Source organism: Pseudophryne corroboree, chromosome 3 (assembly GCF_028390025.1).
Source record: "Pseudophryne corroboree isolate aPseCor3 chromosome 3, aPseCor3.hap2, whole genome shotgun sequence".
Taxonomy (NCBI): domain Eukaryota; kingdom Metazoa; phylum Chordata; class Amphibia; order Anura; family Myobatrachidae; genus Pseudophryne; species Pseudophryne corroboree.
The window spans coordinates 21,584,067-21,596,989 of record NC_086446.1 but is presented as its reverse complement, the minus strand read 5'-3'; the positions used below and the strand labels follow the sequence as shown (position 1 = coordinate 21,596,989).

At 47.5% G+C, this 12,923-nt stretch overlaps 1 protein-coding gene across 1 annotated transcript in view; it reads right to left on the bottom strand.

The window, feature by feature from the left end:
- Positions 1–12,923, bottom strand: part of LOC135057081 (oocyte zinc finger protein XlCOF7.1-like) — a gene marked incomplete at its 5' end in the record, with an annotated part of 138,213 nt that overhangs the window by 22,220 nt on the left and 103,070 nt on the right. The window contains one exon of the mRNA XM_063962979.1: positions 10,960–11,497. Coding sequence (XP_063819049.1) covers positions 10,960–11,497 — 538 coding nt within the window. The remainder of the gene's footprint in view (positions 1–10,959; positions 11,498–12,923) is intronic.

Here is a 12,923-nt window from a genome sequence, read left to right as displayed (position 1 = left end):
CTTACCAATACCCCTATCACCCGCGAACCTACTCCTCTGCTCTCCACCCGACCACATCCCTAAAGACTCTAAAAACCTGGTTCTCTTCATATCCTGCGCAGCAAAATATCAAATAGCAAGTAAATGGAAGGACCCCGAAGCCCCCAGCAGCCAGGCTCTCACAAATAGAATCTGGTTTGTTGCGAACATGGAATACATTACTAGCCTTCACCATAACACAATTAAAAAGTTTCACTCCACCTGGCTCCCATGGTATAGACTCCACGACCGCCCCCTCCCAGGACTGGGTTAAACAAGGACTCCGCCCTGCACCCACAATCACTCCTCCCATATCCCCCCCCCCTTTTTTTTTTTTCTCTTCTCCCCCTTCTCTTCCCCCTCCTCTCTGTTTTTTCTCCCCACTGATTCCCTGGACACACGTCCATTTAAAGACACCGCTCTACTCCCTCACCCTCTCCCTCCCCACATAGTTTTGGACCCCTCAATTCCTGCGCCTTCGTCTCCCACATGACCTCTCTACCAACCGCACCGCACTCGCCCACCATCCCTCTCAAGTAAGCTTATCTGTCAAATTTTTTTCTTTTTTTCTCTCTCTTCTCTCTGTAACGACCATATTGTTTATACAAATACCCTGTTCATTGTTTATATACTTACAGTTGATGTATATGTTTCTAACATAAAATAAAAACTTATATGATGAAAAAAAAAAGTTGACATAACAGAGTAAAACTTATTAAGTAGGGGAAGAGGGACTAAATAAGGTATGGCTCTGAACAAATAAAGAATTTTAGGGAGGAGCATCATTTTAATCGAGGAAAGCCGTCCCAACCAAGAAATTTCATAATTCGTCCACTGTTTAGTGAGAGCCTTGAACTGGTCTAAAAGAGGGAGATAGTTACAATCAACCGCAGAGTGAGATCTGGAGGGGATCCTAATCCCTAGATATTGAAGGGAGGAGTCTTTCCAGGCATACTTATATGTAGACTGTAAGGATTGAAGTGAGACAAAATCAATATCAAAGGCTAACGCCTCTGTTTTAGTCTCGTTTAATTTATAGTAGGAGACATCGGAGTAAACTTGAAGAATATCATGGATAGCTGGGAGAGAGGACTCGGGCTTAGTTATAAACAACAGGACGTCATCTGCAAATAAGCAAATCTTATGATGTACAGGGCCTATATGAACTCCACTGATAAGGGTAGAAGACCGAATTTTCTCTGCGAGCGGTTCTATTGCTAGAATAAAAATGAGTGGCGACAGTGGACATCCTTGGCGAGTGCCGTTGGTGATGGGGAAAAGATTGGATAGAAACCCATTACTAAAAACGCACGCTGACGGTTGTGTATATAGACGTAGAACATTTTCTAAGAATTGACCCGAGAACCCGAACCTGGCAAGAACTTCGGACATATATAGCCAATGAATCCTGTCGAAAGCTTTCTCCGCGTCAAGAGAGAGCAGTAGCAAAGGCTCCTGGAGCGTGGAGTGAGCTTCTAGAAGAGAGAATACTCTCCTAGTATCAGGAGCTTGGCGACCGATAGTGAAACCCACCTGATCTTGATGTATCAAAGTGGGGATCAACGGATTCAGTCTATTTGCAAGCAATTTGGCATACAGCTTAATATCTGTGTTTAAAAGTGCTATGGGTCTATAATTTGCGCAGAGAGATGGGTTCTTGCCAGGCTTGAGAATCGTGATCACCTGTGCTTCCAACATTTCTCCAGGGAAAGGGTTAGAGGAGGCATCGTTGTACAGGTTAAGGAGAAGTGGGGAAAGTAAATCTTGGAAAGTAATATAAAAGAGATTAATAAACCCATCCGGGCCGGGAGCTTTGTCCTTTTTGAGGGCTTTCAAAGAGGCATGGATTTCATTCTCAGTCCAGGGAGTACAGAGCGCAGAGGCATCATCAGGGGAAAGGGAAGGTAGATTAATGGAATCTAGGAAGGACTGTATAAGCAGTAATGAAGGTTGAGGGGGTGAGTGGGTCATGCTTAAGGTTATATAGTTTTCTATAGTATGAAGCAAATTGGTTCGCAATATCTTTAGGGTTCAGGGACAGAGATCCATCTGGGTTAGTTAAATTTTTAATTCTGTTGATAAGGTTTTTCCCTCTAAGTTTCCGCGCCAATAATTTACCTGCTCTATTGCCTAGTGTATAATATTTTTGGTTTAAGGTGTAGACCGCTCTTTGGACTTGTGAAAAGTACAGGCTATTAAGTTTCCTCTTCGCTTCAGCCAGGGATGCAAGAATAAGATCATCTGAGGGGGAATGTTTATGTTTAGTTTCAAGAGTCATCACCGCCAACTCATAGGCCAACTGGACTTCCCGGTCTCGGCGCGCTATATAAGCCGAGGCATGGATAGCGGCTCCTCTCAGGACTGCCTTAAGGGCACACCAGTGATTGGAAATAGAGGTATCGGTAGGGCTATTGGTTTCCAGATAAGAAGATAAAGCCTCTCGTAATATAGAGACTCCATCCTCATCTCTCAAAATGTAATCCCGCAACCTCCAAGGGCGAGGAGGGGAGTTGGACGGTTTGTATGACCAGGACCAGATTAAAGGTGCATGGTCGGACAACGAAATCGGCAATATTTTAATGGTAGGGATTGACTGCAATGTCCATTTATCCGTGAGGAGCAAATCGATCCTAGAGTAGGATCTATGCACTGCCGAATAAAATGTGTAGTCTCTGGCCCCAATATTCCTGATTCTCCAAGCGTCCTATAGGTCGAATTCGGTCAGTAAATGTGAGAAGGAATAGGCTAGAGATTTGGCCACATTGGCAGATTGTTTATCGAGTTTTGAAGATTTATCTAAATGAGGGTCAGGAGCCAAGTTAAAATCACCCATAAGAAAAATCGCACCTTTCCTAACACTATATAATTTTTGAAAAAAGGTTTTTAGAAACCGGGGTTGATTGGAATTAGGGGCATAGAGGGAGACTAAAGTAACATATCTAGTTCGCAACTTCCCCACTAGAATCAAATATCTGCCATTGCCATCCACCCACTGACCCTCCAATTGAAAGGGACACGATTTATGAAATAGAATAGCGACTCCATTTCTTTTAAACGGTCCACTAGAAACATAGTGAACTGGGTAATTGGTATTGGAGAATTGTGGAGGAGAGTGCAACGGAAAGTGTGATTCCTGTATAGCCACTACATCCGCCATTTTGGTCAGCAAAATATTTTAAAGCCAAACGCCTCTTGTGGGGTGAGTTGAGCCCCTTGACGCTAAGACTTAAAAAAGTGACCATGGGGGAAGGAGTGACACAGTGGTACATAGCACAGCAGAAAACATCAGTAACAATTGTGTCAAAGCACAATACAGCACGACATAGCTCTTCAAAAAAAAGGAAACAAAGTCAGCATCAATAAAGAAAAGGACATAAAAAAAAAAAAAGAACAAAAAACCAACCAGTGGAAAAAAACAGAAATAGCATCCAAAGAGGAGCTAGAGATACCGTCACACGGGTATCGTGACGGGCAAATATGGGTGGGTGGCAGGGTATCCAAAAATACCCACCGCCGCTTCCAAACCAGAGCATGAGCAACAGCTAGTAATTAACAAAAAGAAAAGTAAAGAAAAGTAAGGTCATCCCAAATGAAAAGAAGGGGACACATGCAATGCAATTACAACAAGAAATGAGAACAGTTCTATCTCGGCACAACATTGACGAGAACATTAGAATATAAGACAAATAGCATAGCCTATAAGGCAATAGTCAGGCAAACACACATAAACCTGTAAAGAGAAAAAGCTAAACACTAGTTGTCCTATGAGCATCACAAGGATAGCTTCAGCCCGGAACTAATGTCCATTCTTGAGCGATTCTTTTCGGTGATGTAGCGGAGGGAGTGGGTTGCATGTCAATAAGGATGTCCCATTTTTTCAAGATTTTATGTCCATCCTCAGGAGTGTTAATAATAGTAGTAGTACCATTACGCAGTACTATCAGCTTAGTAGGGAATCCCCATTTATATTGGACCGTAGCCTTCCTTAAGGCTGCTGTAATACCGGAAAATGACCGTCTTTTGGCCAGAGTCGCTGGGGATAGGTCCGAGAAAAGCTGAAGAGAATCTAGGCAAGTCGCCGTAGGTGAGGAGGGCAGTGCTGCACGCAAGATCTTCTCTTTAATGTGAAAGAAGTGAACTCTGAGAAGGGTATCACGGGAGGCTTGAGCAGGTGCTTGTCTTGACTTCGGAAGGCTATGAATCCTGTCAATCAAAAGATCAGGAAGAGGAGCATCAGGTAACAACTTATGAAAGAGGTCAGTGGCGTAGCCATATAGGTCAGCATTAGAAACAGCATCAAGGATGCCTCTTATTTTGATGTTGTTCCTACGTGAGCGGTCCTCTAAATCTGTAGTTTTCTCGCGGATGTATGAGACTTTCTCTAGGAGAGAGTCGTGAGCAGTGATTAGGTCATTGTGCGATGCGACCAACGCCTCCATCTTATGCTCAATATGGTCCGTCCTGTTACCAATTTCAGAGATGTCTGAGCGAAGAGATTGGATGTTAGATTTAAGCTCGGCCGAAATATCAGACTTGAAAGAGGCTAACAGGGAGTGAATAGACCGTAGCGTAACCGGACCGTCCAAGGAATCCATATCAACTGGTGCAGCGTTAGCAGAGTTGTACGGTGGTGATGAAATAGTTTGAGACGGTTGAGCCGGGGTAGATGAGGGAAGGGAAGGGCGGAGCTTAGCACCCGAGGAGGAGAGTCCAAAGAAATTCACTTGCGGAGCAGATTTAGACCGCTTCGTCTTCTTTGCAGGCATGTCGAGAGGGCCCTAGGGGGATTAGTAGCTCATATAGGTGAGTGAAGGATGACCCTAGCAAATGGTTACTCAGGTAGGAAGCGACGGTGGGGCAGACATAACGTTAGAAGGACATATCCTCACGGTGAAGCCGCACCATAAGCACTGCGGTTGTTAGCAATGACTGCAACCCAACATCGTCCAGGCAGGTCAGATTATATGTATGAGAACATAGTGGGGGCACGGGCGCTATGAGCGTTCCCCAGCTCCACACCTCAAAACTCTCAGCCTGGACCAGCAGCAGCCAGGGTCTGCAATGTAGAGAATTATGTACAACCAGGGGGTACTGGGGAGTGTGTGATCTGAAGGCTATTTCCCCTACTCTGATATATAGGAGGCGTAATAAGCAGCAGCAGCTCTGTCTATGTAAGTTTTCTTGCCACCTCCAAGATGGCCACCGGCACTGAGCCTCTATATCAGCAGGAGGCAGCATAGGGGTCCCCGTTCCCGGGGGATGATACTGGTCCCCCAGGCCACGCTGTGGCATCCACTGTGGAGGATTTATATAATGGACGCGCCGCTTATGCAAGTGCGGCGTCCGCGCTCCTCCCGCTGCCTCTACCAATATGGCCGCCGGCACCGGACAGTCACAGGCGCTTCCGCGGCTCCACTCAGCGCCCGGCTCCAGGGGCTCGATCACTGCCTCTCGGCTCCCGGCGGCGGCTTGTAGAAGGGGTGAGTGTTGGCTTCGGGGGCCGCTCGCGTTCGTCCAGCTCACGGATCCCTCGGGTACCCGGCCGGGGGGCGTCCGAAATTTAGGTCCCGGCTTTAGTATAGGTGGGAGGCCGCAACCTGCAGGAGCAGGAGAACCTGCTCCCCGGCTCCGCAACTCTCCCCCTCCAGATAATAAGGCTCAGAGATGAGGCAGTAAAGCTTTGGGGTCTGTAAATCTCGGGTGGGCTGTCAGTACGGGGGTTAATGTGCCAGCAATAGCACGAGCTCCCCTGGGACACGTCTTAGTCAGCTAGGCAGCAGGCCACACCCCCCGGGAGAAGGGATTCTTGATACGACCACCTTCCTTGGAAGGTTTCTCCCTGAGTGACTGCTCCCCAACCTCTTAGACTTGCACCCGTGGTTTGAAGGATCCAGTCCTGAACTCCGAAATCCTGGCTTTTGATGAGGACGTATCCTCTGGTGCATATGTAGGTGAGATCCTGACCACTGATCGAAGAGATACAGCTGAATGGATCGAGCATGAAACCTCCCGTACTGCAGAGTCTCGTAAAAGGCAACCATCTTCCCCAGAAGGCGGATGCACTGATGAACCGATACCCGGGAAGGAATCAAGACATCCCGGACCATTGTTTGTATCACCAATGCTTTCTCCACTAGTAGAAACAAACACTCTCTGAACCTCCAGGTCGAGGATCATCCCCAGGAAAGACAGCCTCCCTTTCGGCCTCAAATGATACTTTGGAAGGTTCAGGATCCAACCATGTTCCTTAAGCAGACATGTCGCGAGAGCAATGGATCTTAACTTCTCCCTGGACGATGCCTTGATCAGGAGATCGTCCAGATATGGAATTATGTTCAACCCCTGCTCGCGGAGAACAATCATCTCTGCCATCACCTTGGTGAAGACCCTCGGTGCCATGGAGAGACCGAACGGCAGTGCCTGAAACTGATGGTGATCGTCTAACAGTGAAAACCTGAGACATGCCTGATGCGGCGACCAAATGGGAATGTGGATTTACACATCCTTGATGTCCAGGGACACCATGAATTCCCCCTCCATCAGTACTGAGATGACAGCTCTCAGAGACTCAATCTTGAACTCCCTGAGATAAGGGTTCAAAGATTTTAATTTCAGAATTGGCCGTACCAAGCCATCCGGCTTCGGTACCACGAAAAAAAGGTTTGAATAGTAACCTTTGTTCCACTGATGAGGCGGAACTGAAATAATGACCTCGGACACTACCAATTTTCGGATAGCTTCCAGAAGAATTGCTCTGTCTGCCGGCAAAGCCGGCAAGCCTGATTTGAAGAAACGGTGAGGTGGGAGAGTTTGAAACTCCAGTCTGTAACCCCTGGACACTATGGGGTATAATTACTAAGATTCGTAATGGTCAGGATTTGGAGGGAGATTAAACAAGAATTACATCGAATGTGTGAATTTGCAACTTTTTGTTTTTTTACGCCTCATTTACTATGCTGTCGTATTCTGCATTTTCGCGTTTTCCGATGTTGACGTCATTTGTAATGTCAGGCAGTGTTTTACGGGAGTGATTAGTAAAACACTGCCGGACTTAACACAATGAATACCCGGCCAGATCTGTGAGATCCGTGCAGGGCTTTATTGTGTACCTTAAAAAGTCTATAAAGTGTTAAAAATCCCCCCAAAAATTGCGTGGAGTCCCCCCTCCTAAGCATAACCAGCATCGGGCTCTTTGAGACGGTCCTGGTTGTAAAAATACAGGGGAAACATTGACTGGGGTTCACCCATATTTTAACAACCAGCACCGCGCCCCGCGCCTGGTCCTGGTACAAAAAATACTGTGGACAAAAAACGTAGGGGTCCCCCGTATTTTAAACACCAGCACCGGGCTTCACTAGTCAGAGAGATAATGCTACAGCCGGGGGACACTTTTATATTGGTCCCTGCGGCTCTGGCATTAAATCACCAACTGGTCACCCCTGGCCGTGGTACCCTGGAGTGGGGACTCCTTAAATCAAGGGGTCCCCTCCCTCCAGCCACCTAAGGGCCAGGGATGAAGCCCGAGGCTGTCCCCCCATCCCTGGGCAGTGGATGGGGCGGCTGATAGCCTCGTGTCAAAAAATAATATTTTTTGGAACAGAGCTACAAGTCCCAGCAAACCTCCCCCGCAAGCTGGTGCTTGGAGTACCACAAGTGCCAGCATGCCGGGGGGAAACGGGTCAGCCGTTACCTGTAGTTCTACTACAAAAAAAAATACCCGAATAAAAACAAAGTAAAATTTTATTAAACATACATGCACACTTACATACATACCTATGTTGACACAAAGCACTCGGTCCTCTTCTCCAGTAGAATCCACGGGTACCTGTCAATAAAATTATACTTACAAAGAATCCTGTGTAGATCGGTCCTCTTCTTGAAAGTTATAATCGACGTACTTGATTTAAAAAAAAAAACCCGAAATACCCGGTCCACGCACTGAAAGGGGTCCCATTTTTACACATGGAACCCCTTTCCCCATCTGGCGGATGCAGGTCGAAAGGACTGTGACGTGGCTCCTGTAAAAGGCTTCTTCATAGCCGGTGTAGCTGAGGGGAGAAAAGGAGACTAACCCGCGGTAGCCGTGGAAATCCACACATCCAGTGCCTCCCCAAATAACGCCTGACCTGTGTAGGGTAGGCCCTCCACGCTTTTCCTGGTTTCCACGTCCGCAGACCATTGGCAAAGCCAGAGACCCCTGCGAGCCGAGACGGACATGGAGAAGATCTCCGCAGCCATGGAACCCAGGTCCTTCATGGAATCTACCAGGAACCCTGCAGAATTCTGAATGTTACGTAAAAATAAATCAACGTCACCTTTATCCATCGTAGTCAAGTCCTCCTGCAGAGTGATTGACCACCTGGCTATAGCTTTAGAAATCCATGCACAGGCAATAGTAGGCCGCAGTATAGCCCCTGAAGCCGTGTATATGGATTTGAGCGTAGCATCCACCTAGCGATCTGCCGAGTCCTTCAACGCGGTAGATCCCGGGACTGGTAAAACCACTTGTGTTGACAGCCTGGAGAGAGAGGCGTCCACTATAGGTGGAGACTCCCATTTTTTTTCTATCATCCTCTGGGAATGGAAAAGCAACCAAGACCCTCTGGAATTTTTTCTCCGGATTTTCCCAGGCCTTTTCAAATATAGATGCTGGGAAAGTGAGAGGGGTCTTCTTACTGTCCGTGAAAAAAGCCTCCTCTACCTGCTCAGGAGCTGATTGTTGATACACACCACTCACCCCACATACACATAGGGTACAGGGCAGACACAGTTTCCCCCCCAAGAATGACAGAGAGACACCGAGATTGGAGCCAACACACACACACACACACACACACACACACAGCGTTATTACAGGTAAAGGGAGACCCTAAACCAGCACTGACTGTATCCCTGAATAGGTGATATAGTCTTACACAGCCTCCCCTCCCTTTTAGAACCCCCTGGTACCGTACAGATAGCAGGAGTTGCACTGGATGGACTGATCTTCCACTTGCATCCGATTGAAAATGGCCCTGAAACGCTGCTGGGTCTGCTCTGAGAAGCTCCGCCCCCTTAATGGCGCTGTCTTCCCGCTCTTCTGAGATTATACTGGCCTGAGGTTTTGTGTGCTGGCTGAGATCCGCAGACCCCGACAGGCTGGATTGGTCAGTGTAGGATCAGGTGCTGGCTCAGGTCGCTCCTCACAGCACCGCACCTAGGTACCGCTGAGTCATCCGGGTAGCCGCCATCTTCACACCGACCCCCCGCTTGTTAGGGGGGGCGGTGACTCACTCGCCACACTTCAGCTCTGCAAGGGGGTGGCAGCATGCTGCTGGGGTGAGTGTTACCCTGTGGCGGGGAGCATTCGATACCCCCTGGAGCTCAGTGTCCAGTCAGTGGAGACAGTGGCTCAGACCCCGCAGGGCGGACACTGCCCCCCCCCCCCTCAATGCAGGGAGGCCGTTGGCAGCAGCCTCCCTGTAAAATAAAAAAACTAAGAAAAACTTTTACTAAAAAAGCTCTGTAGAGCGCCCCTAGCTGTGACCGGCTCCTCCGGCACATTTTCTAAACTGAGTCTGGGAGGAGAGGCATAGAGGGAGGAGCAGCCCACACTATTAAACTCTTAAAGTGCCAATGGCTCCAGGTGGACCAGTCTATACCCCATGGTACTAATATAGACCCTAGCATCCTCTAGGACGTAAGAGAAAAGATAGTTTACAATATATATGAGGTATGTGAAGATATAAATTTTTGAACAATTTCCCCGACCGTTGCCAGTGGTTACCTCACCAAATGTGTAGTTCGCCGTCTGGTGCCTCTGATCATTGGTGGGCAGTGTGGATGGTTAAAGGGGGTGCCGTGTGCCTGTATGGGTGCCTTCCCCCCGAGGAAAGGAGATGCTGAGCCAGGAGCTGGGTGCCGCTGTCCGTGCGAATGGAAGTTTGGACACCAGAACCGGAAGTGACGCGCGTTTCGCTCTGGGAGCTTGATCACCTCTGCTTGGACTCTCTGATGCTATTAGACACTATTGCTTCTGCTTGGCAATCCCTGCGATTAGTGTGACAGAGGGAAACATATCTCAGCTTGGGCTCCCCTGGTGCAGTTAGAGCCTCTATTGCTGCTTGGCAATCCCTGTGAAGTGTGACGGAGGGAAACATATCTTAGTTTGTGCTCCCCTGGTGCTGTTAGACCCTCTATTGCTGCTGCTTGGTAATCCCTGCTCTGCTGCCCTCTGGAACAAATAGATACAGCACAACATAGCAAGAAGCGGCACTTGCAGAAAGCATGAATTTCAAAACATCGCTTAAAACACAGTGACATGATGTGAGGGAAAGAATAGGAGTATAATAGGGGCTGATGGCTCCTGATGTATGAGATACAACAGAGAGTGTGGGGAGGAGACTGGTCACATCTGTGGGCTGGTAACACACAGTGACATGATGTGAAAGGGAACAGGAGTATAATAGGGGCTGATGGCTACTGATGTATGAGATACACCAGAGTGTGAAGAGGAGACTGGTCAGATCTCTGGGCTGATAGCACACAGTGCCATGATGTGAGGGGGAGAGCAGTATAATAGGGGCTGATGGCTACTGACGTATGAGATACACCAGAGAGTGTGGGAAGGAGACTGGTCAGATCTCTGGCCTGGTAACATACAGTGACATGATGTGAGGGGGGAGAGCAGGGGTATAATAGGGGCGATGGCTCCTGATGTATGAGATACATCAAAGAGTGTGGGGAGGAGACTGGTCAGATCTCTGGGCTGGTAAAACTCAGTAACATGATGTGAGGGGAGAGCAGGAGTATAATAGGAGCTTATGGCTCCTGACTCCCCCACTTTGCAGATACATTTCCCTCATTAGTTTGAAAGGAGGAGGGTGAAGTATGAGAGATTTTTGTAGTAACTGTGCAAGGAGAATATGTGACTATTTCCTGTAATAAGTGCTTATTATTTACCTGTGCTGAAATCTGTAGGGATTTTCTCCTCCTTACACTGCTGATCATCCCTCACAAACATTTCTTCTTCTCCCTCTATATCTTCTGCCTTCATATCAGTCACATACATCTCTTTTTCTCCCTCTATATCTTCTGCCTTCATATCAGTCACATACGTCTCTTCCTCTCCCTCTATATCTTCTGCCTTCATATCAGTCACATACGTCTCTTCTTCTCCCTTTATATCTTCTGCCTTCATATCAGTCACATACGTCTCTTCTTCTCCCTCTATATCTTCTGCCTTCATATCAGTCACATACGTCTCTTCTTCTCCCTCTATACCTTTTGCCTTCATATCAGTCACATACGTCTCTTCTTCTTCCTCTATATCTTCTACCTTCATATCAGTCACATACGTCTCTTCTTCTCCCTCTATACCTTTTGCCTTCATATCGGTCACACACGTCTCTTCTCCTTCCGGTTCTTCTGCCTTCATAGCAGTCACATACGTCTCTACTTCTCCCTCTGTATCTTCTGTCATATTTGTAAGATATTCACCCTAAATAACACATATATAAAAGGAGAATTATGATAGACTTACCATGGTTAAATCTCCTTCTGCAAGGTACACTGTGTTCCACAGGGAATACATCGGGGTGTAGAGATGGATCTTGATCCAGAGGCACCAACAGGCTAAAGTTTTAGACTGTCCCAGAATGCATTGCAGGGGCCTCCTCTATAACCCCGCCTCCAGACACTGAGAGCTCAGTTTTGTTAATCAGTCCAATGCAGGAGCAGGTAAAAGAGAAAGCAGATGTTAGTCACACAGAACCACGTTCTCACGACATACAAACCCAAAGAAGCTAAGTACGTCAGGGTGGGCGCCCTGTGGAACCCAGTGTACTTCGTAGAAAGAGATTTAACTATGGGAAGTCTACCATAAATCTTTTCTGTAGCGGGGTACACTGTGTACCACAGGGAATACATAGCGGATGTGCTAACGCAGTTCCTCAAGGGAGAGGACGCGCCTTAGCGGATATGAGAACCCGGCGTCCAAAGGAAGCATCCTGGGAGGAGGAAGTATCAAAGGCATATAACCTAATAAACATGTTCACTGAGGACCACATAGCTGCTTTGCAAAATTGTTCTGCGGATGCGCCATGGTGGGCTGCCCATGAAGGCCCAACAGACCGAGTAGAATGGGCTTTAATAGCAGCAGGAGCTGGGAGTCCAGACTGCGCATAGGCTTGAGCAATCACCATTCTAATCCATCTGGCTAAGATATACTTATTCGCAGACCAACCAAACAGTACAAAAACAGTACAGCTCTTTGGAGGACAATTCAGAAGAGATGAAGGTCGGATCCACAATCTCTTGGTTACGGTGAAAAGAGGACACCACCTTAGGCAAATAACCAGGGCGAGTTCGAAGAACTGCTCGGTCACAATGAAATATCAAAAAGGATGGACGACAGGACAAAGCGCCTAAGTCTGATACCATTCTAGCAGAGGCAATAGCCAATAAGAACCTTAGCTGTAAGCCATTTAATGTCCACCGACTCAAGAGGTTCAAATGCAGACTCTTGTAGGGCATTCAAGACAACAGACAAATCCCATGGAGCCACCGGAGGGACATAGGGAGTCTGAATCCGTAGTACGCCCTTAGTGAATGTATGAACGTCAGGTAGAGATGCAATTTTTCCCTGAAACACCGACAAGGCAGCTATGTGAACCTAGAGGGAGGCCAGACAAAGTCAGAAATCAAGGCCTTGTTGCAAAAAAAAGACAGAAGTCTGGAAGTACTAAATTTGTAAGCATCGTAATTCTTAGCAGCACACCAGGTGAAGTAAGAATTCCAGACCCTATAATAAATCCGTGCAGAGGCCGGTTTGCAGGCCTTTAGCATAGTTTGGATAACCACCTTGGAGAATCTTTTCGCCCTCAATAGTGAAGCTTCAAGAGCCACGCCATCAAAGCCAGTAGACA